This window comes from Canis lupus, chromosome 20 (assembly GCF_003254725.2).
Source record: "Canis lupus dingo isolate Sandy chromosome 20, ASM325472v2, whole genome shotgun sequence".
In the NCBI taxonomy this organism is placed as follows: domain Eukaryota; kingdom Metazoa; phylum Chordata; class Mammalia; order Carnivora; family Canidae; genus Canis; species Canis lupus.
The window spans coordinates 4,170,836-4,189,586 of NC_064262.1; the positions used below are offsets into that span (position 1 = coordinate 4,170,836).

The 18,751-nt window shown below is 52.0% G+C and overlaps 1 protein-coding gene across 1 annotated transcript; it reads right to left on the reverse strand.

Annotated features, from left to right (window-relative positions):
• Positions 1-1,063: 1,063 nt before the first annotated feature.
• LOC112662976 (protein BEX4-like) lies at positions 1,064-1,611 on the reverse strand. Its single transcript, XM_025451621.3, has one exon. The coding sequence runs from the start codon at positions 1,565-1,567 to the stop codon at positions 1,211-1,213; it is 357 nt and encodes a 118-aa protein (XP_025307406.1). The 5' UTR covers positions 1,568-1,611; the 3' UTR covers positions 1,064-1,210.
• Positions 1,612-18,751: the final 17,140 nt, after the last annotated feature.

The following is an 18,751-nucleotide window of genomic DNA, read 5'->3' on the forward strand; positions in this document are numbered from 1 at the left end:
CATGTTTTTAATCCACCATTAGTTAGATTTTCTATGAACTGCAGCCCCACAGACACATGTGACGAGTGAAAACTTCCAGGCAAGACGAGGTAAAAATTGAACTAGTGAGCAAGCCAGGGAAGGAAGTAAGAAGGCAGCTAGACAGGCTTCAGAATTCTCTACCCGGTTTTAAAAACTGCCCTTCAAGTCTGGCTTTGAGCTTCCTAGTAGCCAAGTAGAGGAGGAAATACCAACATTGACAAGATTCTCATTATCCCTAAAGCATGATTGTTGCAAAGAGAGACTCAGTTTCTCCCGGTATTTAGTTGTAGCCCCATGGCAGAGCTTCCCCAGGGCCTGGGCACCAGTAGGTGCCTAATAAATGCCACGTGTTTTTATGAACTCTCCTGCTTACTCCCCATTACAGGGACCACTGTCAGAGGGACGGTAACAAAACAGACCTCCTGTACCCACCCCAGTTCCTCCTCCTGCTGGCACAGCCCTCCGAGGCTCTGGGGCCCTCTCCTTCCCACATCCTCTGGCCAGGCTCTACCAGTGTCCTCTCCTCATCTATATCTTGAACTTTACTGGCTCCTTCCATCTCATTTAATCCTGTGTCACCTACCTCTATCTGGAAAAGAAAGGCCCCCGCACTACCTTCTTCACACTCCCCCAGTCCTGTTTCTTTTCTTCCTTCACAGCCAAACTTCCTAAATGATTTGTCTCTACCTGCTGCCTCCCCTTCCTCCCCTTCCACTTTCTGGATTCAGTGTCAAACTCAGGACTATTTGGAGTCTTTATTGCGCTGAATCCTCATGCATTCATAGGCTCTACAAATTTTCCTCCACTGTTCCTACAGGCCAGGCCTTCTTCTGAGCACTGAGGATATATATGGCTGCGAACAGAACAGGTACAGATTCGAGCTGATCAATATGAAAGCGTTGATAGTACAGTCAAGCCCTGAACAACACCATGATTTTTGTTTTTGTTTTTGTTTTTTTGTTTTTTGCTTTTTCAACTGCTTTATTAATTTCACATTATGAAAAGAATAGTTTTTCCTAAGAAGGGGTGAAATTTCCCTGCTGGACAGAAAGTTTTACAGAGACAAAACAATATTTAATTACAAACTGGTAAGTGGAAACACCAAAAGGTTTACAGAAAAAGTAAATCACAAAACTACAAGTTTGTGGAGCAGAGGCCACATTATTAACCTCAGGGAAAACCTTAAGATTCAAGGTATAAGGCAAAAGTCATAATGATTATCAGGTTCAAGAGTTTGAAAGCGCTTATGATGCCTCATTTGCTGCTCCTTAGTCTTTCTCTGGATCTCCATCATTTGCCCTACGAACTTTTCCACATCATCTCCCATTTCATTGTGATCAATATGCTTGTTAGGTATGGCCCATCGAAAATTAGGGACAAGTCCTCTCATTCGCCCCAGCTTAACATTTCTTCCATTCTTCTGGCCTTCACTCCCTCTCGAATTGCGTGATTCCTCTTCATTCTGCACAGGACCCTGTTCTTCGTTTTCCTGCTGGGCATTTTCCATGTTGACATTTTTCACCACTTGTTTCTCTTTGGACGCCATTGCTCCTGGGCCTATCCTTGCAGTCTCCTCCTCTTCCTCCTCCGGATTCTCACCTGCGACTGCACCACGCCGGCAACACTTGGACCAGCACACCTGCTCCCTTTCCACCTCCCTACTGGGAGAATCCACTTCTACATGGATTGTTTTCTTTCTTTCTTTTATTTTTTTTTAAGATTTTATTTATTTATTCATGAGAGACACAGAAAGACAGAGAGAGGCAGAGATACAGGCAGAGGGAGAAGCAGGCTCCCTGCAGAGAACCCGACGTGGGACTCGATCCAGGGACCCAGGGGGGAATCACACCCTGGACCAAAGGCAGGCGGCTCAACCACTGAGCCACCCATGTGCCCCTATACAGATTCTTTTCGATAAATACAGGACAGTTCTATAAATGTCTTTTCTCTTCTCTATTTTTTTAGTACCATTTTCTTCTATTTTCTCTAGCTGACTTTATTGTGAAGATACAGCATATGATACACACAACAAACAGAAAATGTGTTAATTGACTGTTTATATCATCAATAAGGCTTCTGGCCAACAGCTGCCTCTTAGTAGTTACGTTTCTGGGGCAGTCAGAAGTTATACACGGATTTTTGACTGCATGGGGGGTCGGCGCCCATAATCGCCGTGTCGGTCAAAGGTCAACTATGTCTGCACACCAAGTACCACACTTATGGGCCCTGGAGAGGGATGCCTCGGGGTAAGGGGGTGGGGAGAGCACTGTGGGAGGGGGCTGTATTAGATAAGTAGCCAGGGAGGACTTCCCAAAGGAGGTGACGGGATGAGCCTTGCAAAGATCCAGAGGAAGTGGGTTCTCGGCAAGCGCTGAGTCCCGGAGATGGAAACATGCTTGGCTTGTTCCCTGAACAGCAAGGAGGCCAGTGTGGCTGAAACGGTGAGGAGAGAGTGGTGGAGGATGAGGTTGGGGAGGTGGGGTGGGGAGTGGGGGTCTTAGGGCATCCAAGGTGGCTGTGACGATGTCGGCTCTTTCTTACCTTGGGGAGATGGGAGCCATGGGAGGGTGTGGAGTGGAGGAGGAGTATGGCCCAGCTCAGAGTTGTCCTGCTGTGGCACGAGGGAGCCTGCCTGTGCCCACCCCTCCTCCTCCTGCTGGAAACCCTTTCTGCATTTCTCTCTGGTCTTTTCTCAGACCTCTCTGTCAGCTTCCTCCCTCTCTTAGGTGTCCTTGTCTCCAGGGCCCTGTCCTCAGTTCTCTCCCCGCTGAGACATCCTCAGCTCCTCCTCTGCTCCTCCTCTGCACCTTACCTCATTCCTTCAGCCACTAACACCTGCTCACTGCCCGACCCCAAGCCTCTCACCTCCCCCCCATCATCCCCCCTACCTCCTGCCTGGCCTCCTCCCCAAGGCTCCCTTTATCCCCTCCCACAGCTCACCCTGTAACTCAGGAGCTGGTCCTTAAAAGTCTCCACTGTCCCCTTGCCCCACCGACTTGCAACCACGTGGACTTGCCCAGCTCCAGAGGCAGCTACAGCCCTCACCCACAGCCAGTTCTCCCACTCTGGACGATGGGGCACCCCGTCACACCTCTGCATCCTCGCACATACTGTTGTCTCTGCTGGGAATGGACCTGTATGTCTTGCCAAGCTCACTCACCCCTGCACGAGAATTGTGCAGGATGCCTTTGGCTGCAAGAAGTCCATCCATCGAGGACATTTATTTTTGCCTTACTTGAAGTCTGGAGGTGAGAGGAGGTAGTGTGGGTCCAGGAGCTCAACATACACATTGGGGACCCAGCCCTCCCATGTGACCCCCTGAGCGTGGTCACTTTTCTATAATATTGTGTTTCATGGTTCCAGAGTGGCTGCCAAAGCACCGGGTACCATGGAGTCACACCCGAAAGTGAACGCCAGGCACTATGGGACTTTCTTCTCATGGGCATGTCTATTATCAGACAGGAGACATTTTCCCAGAAGCCTCCAGCAGACTTCCCCTGACATCACATGGTCATCCCTTGACCATTCACAGGCAAATGATCATGAGGGTGGCAAGATGAGCTGGACCAATCATCCTTCATTCTCCCACACTATGCATTTTAGCCCTAGTGAAAGTTGAGGGTCCCATAAATAAGCAGAAAGAATGGATCATTACTTTGTGAACAGCCTACCAAATCTACTGGGCGATGTCTGCTCAAATGACCCCTTCCCTGTCACATTTACTTCATCATGCACCTGGAGCAGCAAGAGCCTGAGCTCCAGACTACATTCCAGTAACTACTGGTCCTCGGCTCAGCATTCCCCAGCTCTTATCCCTCTAAGTCTAACCTTATCACCCTTATTTGACAGAGGAGGAAGCTGAGGCTTAGTGCTGGAAAGAACATGTAGACACTGAGAGTCAGAGGGGAGAAAGAACTGGCCTGAGGTCCGCCCCTGAATTTCTACTGGAGGTGGGCTGGCCAATAGAACTTTCTACAGTGATGGAAAGCTTCTATGTTGGCACTGTCCAACGGCACCTACTAGCCATACGGCCACTGAGTGCTGGAAGTGTGGCTAGTGTGACTGAGGACTGATTTTAATTTAAACGGCTACATGGGGCTAGCAACTGTGTGATAGGAGGGGATGGAGTGCTAGGTGCAGGTTTGGCACTTCCGGCTCTTCTGCTGCAGACAGCAGGTGGCGGAGCAGCAGATAGACGACCTCAAAAATGTTTGAACTGGAGTTTGCTACAACCTGGCCCTTGCTGGGGGGCTCCAGTCAAGAATTTGTCACTAGAAACCCAATTACAGTCTTGGAGAGGGCTTGGCAGGCCAAGGAAATCATTCACCCGCCCCAATAAGCTCCTGGAAATCATTCACCTGGTGACAGAGAAACAATGCTCTAGCAATTTGTTCTGCTCAGAAGCATTTGCCTGTGGAGTCCACTCCACCCCATGAATGGCAGGTGGTGGGCTCTAGCCTCCTGCCTGAGACTCAGACTAGTCCATCAAAGCCTGGGCTCTGTGAGTTGGTGGGAGGCAGTGGAGGACTATAGACACCATCCAGGTAGTCCCTTACATTACTATGAGGGAAACTAAGGCCCAGACAGGGACATGCTAGTGACCATTGAGGTAGCATCTCTTATGCAATGTGTCTGTCATAGGACTTCGCACTTGCCAGGGTCCTTGTTATAGCAACCCTGACATTCATTCTTCCCTCTTCTTCACTAAGCAGTGGTCATGAGATTTTGGAGGTGACTGTCTCCACTTTAGCTCTCGCATGGACACAGATTGGTCCAGCCAGTTGGCACAATCCCAACCCTTTTATCATAGTGATGGATCCATGAGTGCCTAAGCCAACCAGGGCATGGGGACAGATCACCCTGAGGGCAAAACCGACATCCAAAGGACTGTAGAGAAGAAGAATCACAGAGAAACAAAGCTGGAGCCTTGATCAAACATGCCTCAAGTCATCTACCCTTGGGATTCTGTTATGTGAGTTAGTAATTCTAATAAATCACCCTTTTAGTTTAGACTAGTTAAAATTCAGTTTTCTGTCACTTGCCACCAAAAGCATCCTTCCTGATGCAGATCTGACGCCCATTCTGTCATTTACTCTACAGATCTGGAGTAGTCATTACTCACAAACCACAGATGAAAAGATGTCTGTCCCTCAATCCCAGGGACAGTGTTGCTGACATCCAACTGTTGCCGGATCGCATTATTTCACTTACTGTTCACAGCATGCCTGTGAATTAGGGGTTGGTACTCTATTTTATGGACAGGAATACTGAGACTCAGAAATGGAAAGGGACCTGCCCTACGTCTCATGATAACCCAGTAGAGGGGGCTGGGCCCACATGCCAGTTATCCTGAGCCCCCATTTAGTGATGTTATTTTGAAGGGCTCTGACAGCCACATTTTTTGCATGAGAATGATCTAACTAACCTGCCCAAGTGCCGTTCTTTTGTTATTCCATGTTCCCTCTGTCATCTTTAAGGACTAGTATCTGAAGAGCTAGATGGATGCTTTCAGCTGGTGGCTACGTTGAGACCGTTGAGACCGCTGTCTGTGTCAGTGGTTGCCATGTAACAAACCAGCCCCAGAGTGACTCAAAACCACACCCATTTATTACTGCTTACAAGTCTATGGTCAGCGGGATGGTTCTCATGTAGGCCAGGCTCAACTCCGTGTGACTTGAGTAAAAGGGAATTTACTGAAGAGACCGTGGGAATTCATAGAGCCATTGGAGTCAGGAAGACTTAGTCTGGAAGGTGAGCCAGGACATCCAGGCAAGCTGGTGACGTGTAAACTGTGATCCACAGTCATGCCACCTCTGAGGGAAGTTCTCATAATTGCTTATAGTCATGGCACCAAGAGACACACAAGATGAGTTTCTGCTGTGCCATCTGTACTAGTGAAATCCTGAAGACACCTACACCTGTGTCAGCTAGCTATTGCTGCATAACAAAACCACCCAAAACTCAGTCACTTAAAGCATGTGCTTGTGCTATTGCTCTCAAGTCTGTGGCTCAACTGGGCAGTTGTGAGGTCTTCACCTTTTGGAATGATCATACAGCTGTGGAAATGAATGAACTTGAACTACAAATGTTAACTTGGACAAGTCTCAAAAAACAATGTTGAGCCAGAGAGACAAGGTACAAAAAAGATACTTATAGTTGATACACATGTATAAAATTAAAAAATGGTCAAGACAATACTGTTAACAGTCCACAGATATATGTCTACAGAGTGAAGGACAAAAAAATGAGTGGGCTTGACAAGCACCAAATCTTGCATTATGTTTGTTAAAAAGAAGGAGGGGCAATCTGGAGGGTTCTCTGGAGACTCATGAGAGACCATGTTCTCACCTGCCTGGTCACTTGCCTCCCAGCTACTCCTTCCTGTACCCTTCCTCAGCCCGTGGATGCCTCTCAAGACCTTGAATCCTGGGCTGAAGCATCTGATTAGCCCAGCTCAGATCTGTGCCCCATCTGGGGTTACCTTAGTGCAGAGAAAAGGGGAGCCGGTGCCTTAGACTCTCGTGGTTGGAGATAGAAACCCCTTTCTGCCGAGAGGGTCCCAGGAGTGGGAAAGGAGAGGTTCTAAAAGACATGTGGGGACATTAGGAGAGAGCCTGGATGCTGCCAGCCCCTCACCCACACCCAGATCTCCCTCCTCCGGGGGCCCTCCTCCCTCAGGACACAGCTCTGAGGTCCTGTCCCCAAAGCCTTCTCAGACTTGCAGTCTGATTCAGTACCTCCCTCTCCGGGCTCCTCCAGAGCTCTTTGCCTTCTATTCCTCTCTTAGAGGCCCAAGAACATCTAGTAGTTCTGTTAAATCTACTGTACACAGGATCTGGAAGGATATGGAGGCTGAGAGTGATCTGGAAAGAATGGACAGACAGAAGGAAGGAGAGAAGGAAGGGAAACAAGGCAGGCAGGTGGTGCTGAAGGAGCTGGGCCTTCTCCAGTCCATGTGTGTCCCTTCAAGCGCCCCACACCAGGAGGAGGGCCTGGCATACAGTGGGCATATGATTAGTTTTGTTGACTGGCTGGCTCTGCACTTTCTTCAAGAGAGATGGTGATGATGACTGCTCCCCGATTTTTCTCCAGGTTGACATTGAATGTCATTTGATGCCTTCTGACATTTACCATGGGGAGGGAAGGGTATAACTCCATTGGGGAGCCCTTTTCCCAGAAGCTCCCTTCTCTGCACACCCCGGTCTCCCTCCTCTTGCCTTCAGATGTGCTCAGACCCCTGTTATCCTTTGAGTCCTTTTGCCTTGTCTCCACCTAGCCTTCCTGCTCCTACCCTCACTGCTTAGGCTGCTTCCTAGTGGAAGGACCCAGAGCCTGGGGCAGGGATTCAGTGCCTGTGATTTACAGAGGGAACTTCCAGGGAAATCTGGAAGGGAGGGAAGGAAGCAGGATCAAACAGAGGAAGAAACCAAGCAAAGGTGTCTGGTTTTAGGAGAAATCTGGTCTCAGCTTGAATCCCACAGGGCTCACTGGAGAGTAAAGGGCATTACAGAGTGGCCCTCCTTGAAATAAGGAGACTGGACCTTGTAATGGTCAATCATTGGTCAATGACTACCCCTGGGGGGTGCATTTGGGATGGAGCATAAACCTTCCTGACATTTATTTCCAGATGCTGAGGGCACTTCTCCAGTAAAGGCATGGCTGTGAGCTATTAGCAGGTGCCCTCACAGCAGCTGTGGGGATGGGTGCCCCACCCGTTAGGGCAGGGGGGAGGGCATTGAGCTTAGTGCCAACAGTATCACCACCCTCACCAACCAGGGCACACCTGTGCTCCCTGGGGCCTGGGCTATGCGGGCAGGTGAAGAGCTCCCTGGATTTCTGCCCTAGTGCTGTGCACAGCTGGGCCACTGTGTTTTCTGGAGTCTCTAATTGTTTTCAGTAGAAAGAGTGCCTTGCACTAAATGGGAGGCTAGGGATGTGAGCCCATTGACCACATTTAAAAAACTGGGAAATGTCAAATACTGCTCTGGACTTCTTTTCTGGCCTCTCTTGACAATGGAAAGATCTGACACCTTGGGCCCATACTCCTACAGGGTCATAGGTTTCTGGCACTGGGCAGGCAGGCCCCTGCATCTGGGGCTTGGGTTCTCCAGCTGTCCACAGTCCCCCTACCCCCCTGCCACCTCTGGGCCTAGTCCCCTCATTTATTGTGGCTCCTGGGCCCCTGTGGTCATCTAAGTTCTGCACTCCTGGCCTAAGGGACCCCCGCTGGCCTTTGAGCTCAGACACTGTGTGCCTCTTGTTTTGAGTGACGTTCTCCTTACTGAATACCTACTGTGTGCACGACTGCAGCCAGTTACTTTATATCCACACATAACAGTAACTTTCAGCCTCTTACAAACACACACACACACATACACACACAGTTTTCACTCTCTCCAGAGCCATATAGTGAGAGGGACTCACCAATTTGTGTAGCCACATCAAGGAGCTATTTCTAGGATACCCCGTACCCTGGAGACCCTTGGCTCTACCTGCCACCCAGCCTCTCTCCTGAACTCCAACACCCCTGTCCTTGGGCACTCTCTCACTCTCGCTGGGACAGGTGGTCAGAGCCCCAGACCCAGCACATCCACCTTGAACCCACGTGGCGGGGAGGGAGGATGGGGGTTGGGTGGGCCTTCAGCAAGCACTGTCCCTTCTGTTGGCTCTGTGCCTCTGGGATGCTGACTCCTCCCTGAGTCCAGGGGCTGGGCCCATGCAGCCTGGGGCCAAATAGCATAGTCTTCTACTCTGCACCCTGGCTTGGGGCTGGCTGGGGGTGGACCAGAAGACCATAGGGGACCTGGCTTGGGAAGGGATGAGTGTGACTTGTAGAAGGCCCGGAGGGTACAGGCACACACAGGTGCTTATTGGAGTGTGTCAGGGAGGTAGACCAGGGCAGGAGGCCAGGAAGGAGGCCGCTGTGCTGGTCCAGTCAGGAGATAATGGTGGCTTGAACCCAGGGGGTTGCCATGGTGACTGAGAGTCAGGGATGGATACAGAGAGGTGGAGGAGAGAAAGAACCAAGGGGGTTTGCTGGTGGCTGCGTTTGGGGCCAGAGACAGGGGCAGGTCAGTGTGGCTTCCAGGTGTCAGCCAGGCCCCTGACTGACCCGCTGCTGCGCCGGCGAGGGTCCCAAAGAGAGAGAAGGCCTCACACCCACTGTGCCCTGCACTGGCTGGCTCTGTTCAGGCCTGCGGGGACAGAGTGCCTGCGGAGCCACACGGCAGCTGCAAGGTGCCAGCCCTCACGGCAGCCCGGGAGGAGGTGTGAGTCCCCCACTTCCAAGGTGGCCACAGGTGCCGTGGCCTGCTCCAGATCACGCCGCTGCCCTCAGTCTGGGCCGTGACCACCACCCTCTGTGCTGCTCCCTGACCCAACAGCCCAGCACCCCTGGGGTGTCAGGAGTCAGGCCCCTTCCCTCCCCTCCCCGCAGGCCCTGGTGGTCTGTGGGCAGATGCACGCTCCAAAGAGACCGTGTCCTCCCCGCAGCCCACACTTGGCTTCTCCTGAGCGACCTTCTCGGATCCACATCCAGCAGATGAGCTCAAGCGCTATTCCTGCCCAGTGATGTCACCCTGCCTGGGCTGTCCCCCAGGGGCTGCAGGCCACCAGCCCCTCAGATGCCCCCGACCTCTCTCCACTGCACACACACACACACACACACACACACACACACTTTCGCACACACTCATGACCCCACACTGCCACAGACACTCTCACACACCCCGGAAGCCCACGACCTCCCACAGCTGGGCTTCATCCCCTTGACACACCTGTACTGAACCTACTCCCAGTCCCACCCACGCACCCGCCCTCTGACCCGTGTTCACATCATGCACACGCACTGCTGGGCACTCTCCCACGCCCATGGTCTGCCCTGGGACCACACACGCTGCACTGTCCTCTGTCCCAGACCCACTCATCTGCCCACCAAGTCCACAGCCCTAAGTACAAGCCACCCTCACGCACCCTTGTCCCTGAGTTCATACCTATAAACCTGGAGATCCCTTATGACACCCCCACCCCCACCCCCACCCAGCTCTGACAAAATGAGAGCCACCGAGGAGGCCGTGTTGCCTCCCCATCTCTGTAGGGCCATCTTGGGGTTGGGGAGGAGGAGGCCTGTGACCTGGAATGAAGGTAGGAGTGAAGGTGGGATAGCCACTGGGAAGCCAAGCCTAAGTCCTGTGGGAGGGAGAGCCTTGCCTAGGTTGAAGCTGGCTGGGCCTGGAGTGAGTTCCCCATCACAGGAAGTGTGCAAGCACGGGATAAACCACTCCTCAATGGAGAAGGTGTAGAGGGACCTCAGTCTCTCTCTCAGGCTCTGACTGCTGGCGGCGGGGGTCGGGAACGGAGGAGCTAGGCTGGGTGATGGGCTTGGGGGCGACGAAGGGGCTGCTTGGGCAGGTAAGGGGCAGGAGGGGGCCCAGCAAGGCAGGTAAGGCTGGGGCCCCCGGTCCCAGAGGGTGAGGGCTGTCTCGCCGTGGCCACCATAACTCAGCCCAGGTGGACAGTTTCCTTTCTCTTGCCTGATTTACTGCCAGCTTCCAGGGGGCGAGGCCCATTCTTTGAACTTCAAAGGGAGCAGTGAGTGAAGCGGGGCAGTGACAGCCCGCTGCTGAGCTGGGGGGGGGGGGCCATCCCCGGGGCTCCCGGTCCTGGGTCCGCCAGCCACTCACCAGAGCTTGCCAAGCCGCGGCCTCCGGGTCTGTACCATGTGGGCCTGGCCCCTGGGCCCCGGGAGGAGGGCGAAAGACAGGGCCCTGCACTTGTTTTAAAGCCCAGGGCTGTGCCGGCCGGGCTCTGTTGCAGCTTCTCAGCCCTGTGAGAAGCCCTCCACTTTGCAGGTGGATAAACTGAGGCCCAGAGACATTAGGTCTGCCACCTAAGCACACAGGCCTCCCTCCAGGCCTGCCCCAAGGCTTGTGCATCTGCGGTTTGAGTCCCACAGCATTTATTTGTTGAGTTTTTCACTTCTTTTGTTGAGGGACTGGCTGGCCCAGGCTCTGCCATGACAACCTGTGTCCTGGGCCTCAGTTTCCATATCTGTAAAAAGGGCTGTGCACTAGTGCTCTGGCACTTTTAGGTGAAAAGAATTCCAAGCCCCATGGCAGTGGCTTCACGCTCGGGGCAAACCCGGGAGGCCTTTTCCTTGTTGTGTCCTGAGTCACCTGAAACATTCAGGGAAGGGGTCGGTCAGTGTTCCAAACTATGTATCCCATAAAAATCTTGATTTCCACCTTCTTGTAGAGGATCAGAAACTTGTATGGTACCAGCGTCCCCAGCTGCTAACGACCACCGCCAGCTTGAGCCGGGAGGACACATGTTCTCCAGCCCCCACGCTGCCTTCCTGCGTGTGCCCTTGTTGCTGGGCTCGGCTTGGCCCCTGAAGCACCTGAGTTTGAGACACTTACCTTGCCTGAACTGATCTGCTGTGGAATTCCTGCCGCCTTCCAAACCTGCTGTGTGACCTTGGGCGAGTCGCTTAATGTCTCTGAGGCTCAGAGCTTATGAAAGCCCCACACAGACCTTCTCAGCATTTCATCTGTGCCTAGGGGACATCACAGCTGGTGCCTCTGAGCTTGGTGGGGACAATCGGAGAGCCCAGGGCTTCACCCTCAAAGTGCACTTTGTACTTTCGATGAGCTGGAACACCAGAAGCAATGTCAGGGAGGCAGCAGGCCCTTAGGAGCAGCTAGAGCTGAAGCTGTGAAGCCAGAGGGACCTAGGGTTGAGCCCTTGGCCTTCCACCTTCCAGCTGTGTGAGCTTGGGACAGTTACTGAACTTCTCGGGTCAGGCCCTCAAAGCCTCAAAATGGGCTGACGGTGAGGATGTGAGGCATTCGTGTGCAGAAGCACCTGGCACCCCATGGGTGCTTGGCAAGTCCCCGGGAAGTTAGGGTCCCAAAAGAGGGAGGGCCAGGCCCTAACAGAGCCTGCTGGGAGGTCAAGAAGTTGAGGACCGTCTGGACAGGAGTCTCTAAAGATGAGAGGAAAGAGGAGGGAAATATGTGAATGAGACAGAGGTGCCTGGCTGGACCATAGCTCTTCAGGGAGGGCCTTTGGCTGTGATGGGGGGCTGGTGGGGGGCGGGCAAGGACATGGCCTGAGGCACCCAGACCAAACTACAGCAGTGGGGAGCCATGGATGTTCTTGAGCAAGGGGACACCTGTCTTTCTTTGATGTCAATTGTGATGCAAGAGTGGGCACTTTCCCTAATGCCCCAAATTTTGGAGGTTGATAATGATATTCTTCTCAAAGATACTATCGGGCCTTTTAAGTCAAATCCCCACCTGCCAATCTGCTCTACCCAGATGTCAAGCGCTTCCCAAGATCTGCTAGGGAGAAGAGAGCCAGGTGTCAGTGATTCAAAGTGACCAGGAGTCAGAGCTCAGCTCCACCCCTGTGTGACCCTGGCAAAATTCTCCACGTGCTTCTTAGAGCCTAGGTTTCCTCATTCGTAAACCTCACGGTGGAACCATCTAGGGAAGTTTGGAAGTTTTGTTTCAGTGTAGGTCTGTTCTAGTCTCTCATCTTCAAGGGAGAACGTGTTTTGTGGAGGAGGGCTGTAGGGGCACCTGCCTTACCTCTACTGGGTGAGTGTGTGCCTTGAACTGTGATTCTATTTGGGGGGATGGTGGGGGGTTGCAGGAGAAGGGGACCCTCCCGAGCAGTCTTGTGGCGCTGCCACCAGGCAGAAATGTGCAAAGACAGGATGTTTGTTGAGTGCGTACTATGTGCTGGGCCTCACCTGGGCCCCACAGAGCAGACACTTCAGGCAGAAGTGCAGGACGTGCGCCCTGCCTGCAGCCGCCTGGAGAGAGGAGCCTATTGTACCAGAGGGAAACACTCGGTTGGGAATGTGCGCTGTCTTTTAGGAATGATTTGGGGGCCATAAATTTTCGGTAGCAAAGCAATCCTCAGAGTTTTCATAATGCTGAAAAGTTTAGACTTGTCTTGAGGGGTAACAATTTCACCCAAGTGATGCACCAGCTCCAACTGTTTGTTATTGCAAAGGTGGGGTTTTCTTTTTTCCCCTTAAGGTGGAATCCTCCTCGAATTTCATGTTCTGCTTTAACTTGTTTTATTTCACCCGGAACACGAATAAAAATAGCCCATGAGATGTACAGATGGTGGAGGAAGGAAGGAAGGAGGGCAGTGTTTGCTGAGCATTTACTATGTGCCAGGCCTGGCTCTGGGGGCACAGAACTGACCCCCCAGGCCAGGGCCCTGGCCTTGGCAGCTTCCGACCAGTGCCGGGCGTGGCGGAGGGGGGGCGCATACCCCTCCGGCTCTGAATCCTCCAGGCAGCATCCCCTGCACACAGCCATTTCACAGATGAGGAAATGAAGTCTCCAGGGCGTCTGGCAGCCTGTCCAGAGTCTCACAGGTGGGCATTTGCGAGCCAAGATTCAAACCGGGGCTGTGTGACTTGAAAGTTCATTTTGGGGGGAGCAGAAATCTATTCAGGGGCAAATCTCTTGAATCCCTACTGGGAGCTCACAATCCGAAGCTTATCTCCAGTGGCCAAGATAATGCTCTCTCCAGCTGGAGTGCCAACTTCGAGTGTGAACAAGACTGCAGGGAGGGGATGTTTGACATAGTTGATTCCAGGGCTGGTTGGACGGCTCCTCAAGCACCCTAGAAGCCCTGTTTCCATGCCAACCGTTGCTGTGCCCCTCACGGGCATTTTTATCAACTCACTAAAGCAGGCCCTGAAAGGATGCCAAAGGGAACACTTTCTGCTTTGAAGCAGGTCATTTGCATTCCATTTGCATATTCAGTCATTTTTCTGGGTTCTCCCCAAACAGGGGCTGACACAGTGAATGTGTTGTCTCCAGGACCCGACTTGACAGATTCAAAGGGCGTCAAAATTGTGCTGTGTGTTGACGGAGAGGGTGTGGCATCTGAGCCCGGAGAAAGGCAGGCTGGGGCCCCCCCGGCTGGGTGTGTGTCCTGGTCAGGCTTTCCCAGGGCAGAGGCAGCAGGTGGGTGCGAGGCCCAGACACAGGGCTGCGTTGAAGTGGGCGGGGTGGGGGGAGCCCAGAGAAGGAAGAGGCATGTTCAGAGTCAGCCAGAAAGTTCTCTGAGCAGAGCCGTTGAAGCAGTCTTTGTTTCTGAAAGCACTCTGCCTGTATTCGAGTCACTAGGCGCTTATATCCGCATCTCCGCATCTCCCGTTCTCCAGTGTGGTTACGTGGCTGTCAGGTACGAGCAGGGAAGTCACTTGCTCCACGCCAGGTAAGAGGTCCAACTGGAGGTGGTGGCATGTGAATGCCAGGAGAAAGGTAGAGTCCAGGGAGCTCAGGAGGCGCGCACAGGGCATTCCAGCATGGGGACAAAGCTGTGGAGGTGGGGGCCAGGGCTGCCACAGCAAAGTGCCCCAGGCCGGGCCACTTCCACAGCATTGTCTGACGGTGCTGGAGGCCGGAAGTCTGAGATCAAGGTGTCAGCAGGGTTGCTTTCCCGTGAGGCCTCTCTCCTTGGCGCGGAGGCAATCATCTTTTCCTGGTGTCTTCACCTGGTCTCCTCTCTGTCCGTGTCTAGGTCCTATCTCCTCTCCTGATAAATACCCCATCAGGTTGGATTAGGACCTGCCCGTATGACCTCATTTCAACTTCACTACTTCTTTTGAAACTATCTCCAAAGACAGTCACATTCTGAGGTACCGGGCGTTAGAACATCAACATATGGATTTTGGAGGAACACAACTCACCCCAAACAGTGGAGATTGTCATATGGAAATGGGGATGATGAAGCAAGAGGGATGCTGGGTGAAAGCCTGACTCTACATGGTCTGCTACCACGTGATGGACACATGCCTCGATCCCCAAAGCAGGGAGATTAGCTTAGGAAGAAAGACATTTGGAGCTAACTAGGCTGGTGCCAGCTGGATTGGACTGGGTTCGGGGTGCCTGGGGAATGACCCTCCCTTCCATTAGCAGCACATGACTCAAGTATGGGGTCCTCCTTGTGCTGACCAGTTTTCTAGGGGCTGATGGGTCTTCCAGTGCAGGGAAAGTCATTTGACCTCTTAGTCTGGGTTCTCCCCAAAAACAGAGCCTGAGGCAAGGATTTAGGACCTGGTGATTTATTTTGGGGTGTAATCTCAGGGACTAGGAATAGAAGACTGGGGTGCATGAAGCAGAGAAGGGGGAAAGCCAGGCCATGGGGGCATCATTGCTCACTGCTGTGGGCAACTGGGGCCCGACTCTGCAGATAGAGGATAAGGGGTGTTCAATACACCTTCTAAGCTGGCAAGGATAGCCTATGGAACCATCTGCTTCAGGGAGCCAGAGTCCCTGCTGACATTCATTTTTTTGATAGAGCATCTATGCCAGGCTCTATGCTATACCTTGCTGGGCATATGGAGATGATGGAAGCTCTGGGAAATAATTCTGGGAACAATTGGCACCTTTAGTGAGAAATGTCAGGAAGAGGCCTATATAGACTACAGGGTGGGCATGGCACAGGGACTTGCCATATCTGCCTGGGGGAGGGAAGTGTCACAAAAGTGGCATGGATCAGAACCTTAAAGGATGTATACGTGTGTTCCAAGGAGAATATAGGCATCCAGGCAGAGGGAGCATGGATGGAGGTGACTCTAAATCTGAAATCCAGCATGCTCCCATTCTTCTTGGGCACACTGACAGACACATCTCCTAGGCTAATTTGCAGTCAGCCACCAGACTGTGGGCAGAAGTGATGGATGCCAGGTCTGTCCTCCTCCTTCACATGGTTTGCCTCCACTCACTGGCTGGATGATACCAGGGCAGCCTTGAGGCCACACAGATGCTGGGTCCCCAAGTGACTGTGGAGCCCAGCTCCTTGGCCAAACCCCCTTGAACCATGGCAAGAGTGACCGTACAGTGATGAGCCATGGAGACTTTAGGGCTATTTGTTACAGCAACCAGTCTTCCCTTACTAATACAGAAAATGGTCATTTGAAGTGCAGTGTTAGCATAAGAACCTAAATATGCGACATTGGCTTAGCTGTTGAGTGACTGTGTGGAAACTGATAATAAGAGTCTTTAAAATCTGGTGGCCCATGTTATAAAATGGCAAAATCCTTTGGAGGACTACTGGCTGGGCTAGTTTGGGAGGCAGAGCACACAGGGGCTGAGCCTATAGCTCTAGGGAAAGTGGTTGCAAAGAAGTAATAGATTCGTGTGTCTTGGCCCCTTCTGGCTGCATTTGCAAGGTATCACAGGAAAGAGATGAGTTTAGGGGAGTAGCAGCTGGTTTGAAGTAGAAACAATAGGAACAGAGAGAGATTTATATTCAGGGTTGGAAAAGCCAACCACGTCTGGATCTGAAACAGTAGGAGATTAAGATTGAGAAAAGCCTCAGGCTGCTGTGAAGCCCAGGTGAAGGATGTGACATCGCCACTCCATTACAATAGCCGCAAGGCTGTCATGATTAAGTGAGGAGGAAGAGGCAGAGAGACAAGAAGAGGGAGAACAATAAATGTGGCTCAACAATTAAGGAAAGAGCTCTGGGCATGATTGTTGGCCCTTAGAATTGACTAGAAGAAGTAGATCAGAAATTTAGGATTGGAGGGAATTGCATTGTCAAAGAAACAATGATCCCAGATGAAAAAAAGAGTTGTTGACTTAAGTTTAATATATCCTTTGTGCCCCCAGCTCTCCAAGAACAGGAAGCAGGGTCCTGGAAACTCTACAGTGGCCAACAGGACACTATCTTAGCCCCTACAGCGTGGAGCCAGAGCACACGGAGAAAGATGGATGAGGAGTTCTCTAAGAAAGCATAGCCAGTGTCAAGTTGGGGAGATCCCTGGCAATCTCTGCCTTACACTAGGCAGTGGACCATTTGCTTCTGGTGTCTTCCATTCTTCTCTCTTCTGAATGGGACTTTTCACTGGGGTTATCTTACCTTGGTTCCATCATTATACAGTGTGTGTGTGTGTGTGTGTGTGTGTGTGTGTGTGTGTGTGTGTGTCTGGGGGCAGCAGCAAATATGTTTTCTCCCTAGTTTATGGGCTGTCAGGCCATGCAGTGACTGGATGGGACCTTGGGGTGTCTCCTTGAGAAGAGGGTGAGTTTTTTCTACATGTAGTAGGAAGGACATTCATGGATATGTGTTGGCCAAAAGGACAAACCATGGCAGTGACTACCCAGGGTACAAGGACATCCTTGTCACTTCCTGTCTTCCTGGGCACTCCACAAGGCCACATTTCCTTGCAGTTAGCTGGCAAAATAAGTGAATTATGACCAAAAGGATGTGGGCAGAAGGATGCACACACCTGAAGCTTGGTCCCCCAGACTCTGCATTGTCTTCCACATGTCCTCTGTTTTCATCGGTGATGCCAAGGTGACCTTGGTGGCCACATGTTGGAAGTGGATGCACATGTGGATGTCTGCATGGAGCTGAGCCCTGAGCACTGTGCATTGGAAGGTAGTGTGAGTGAAGAATAAACCTCCGTTGTCAAATCCCCTGTGACTTGGGGGCTCTTTGTTACAGGACTGACTTACTCTGACTAATACACACACCTATCTTGGCCCCTCCCAACTGGGTCATCTGTAAAAGTCATGTTACTCTCCTGCAGAAAACTCTGGAATGGAGCCCTTGCTCACTCGGCCACTACAGACCCTTACATAGCCCACAAGGCCTGCATGCTGGCCCTCTTCTGTCCTCCTGACCTCTCCTGTCCACCCCTCCCCTTGCTCTCTCTTCTTGGGTCACACTTCTTTCCTCAAATATCCCATTCTTTCTTCTCTTTCAGGACCTTCATCCTATGTCTTCTGCCTGAGAATCTCCTGTCCTGTTTTGTTGCATTCACCCATTATCCTTTCAGGCCTTATCTGAAACATCACTTCTTTAGGGAAGGATTCCTAGCATCCTTGGACTGGATTCAGTCCCGCCATACATCAGTTTTGGACGTTCGTTACAATCACCCAAAAGTCGCCCTGGCTTGGGCAGAAGAGAAATGTTTTGGAAGTTGTGTTAATTAGATGTTGTTACCTGCCCCTAATCTTCCCCTCCTCCCTCCCTGCTAACAGAGTCCCAGCTTGGTACAGAGGGACCACGTGCCCTTGGGGCTCATTTCTCAGAACCCCCTCTTGCTTTAGGTGGCTGTGGGACCCAGTGCTGCTCGATGGGATATAAATGGGAGTCCCCTTGGTGGGTACCTAGAAGGCTATTGTTTTCCTAAACATTCCAGCACAGGTCTTTCTCCTTCATGCTCCCATCATCTTCCTTCCTGCGTGAGGATGAGCACTACTTGCTAAGGATGGTGAGCCAGGTCCCGGAAGGAGACTGTGTCCATCATAACTACCTCTAGCAGCTGCCCAGCCCTCTCAAGAAAACCAAAACCTTGTGTGGTCAAGCTCAGAGATGGAGTTTGTTACATGCAGCTGAACACAATCCTAACTCATGCAGAAGGCTTTTAGGGGCTTCACAGAGTGGACAGGAAGCCTGGAGAGCCATGCTGGGCCAGAGAACACAGCCCTGTCAGGGCCACAGGGACCGTGCTGGTCACTGCTCCTGAGGTTCCTGGAGTGAATCCATATATCCTTGCCTCTCAAGATGAGCTTCAGATCCAACAACCCAGGCAGGACAACCTGGTCCATGCCTGGACAGTCAGAGTAAGGCAAGGAAATGCCTGGGTCACTGGAATCCTACAGTGGGGGGCCACATTCTGCCCATTGCCTGCTGTGTACTCTCAAATCTCCCTGTGCTTTCATTACGGTGATGCTAAGCAAAAGGC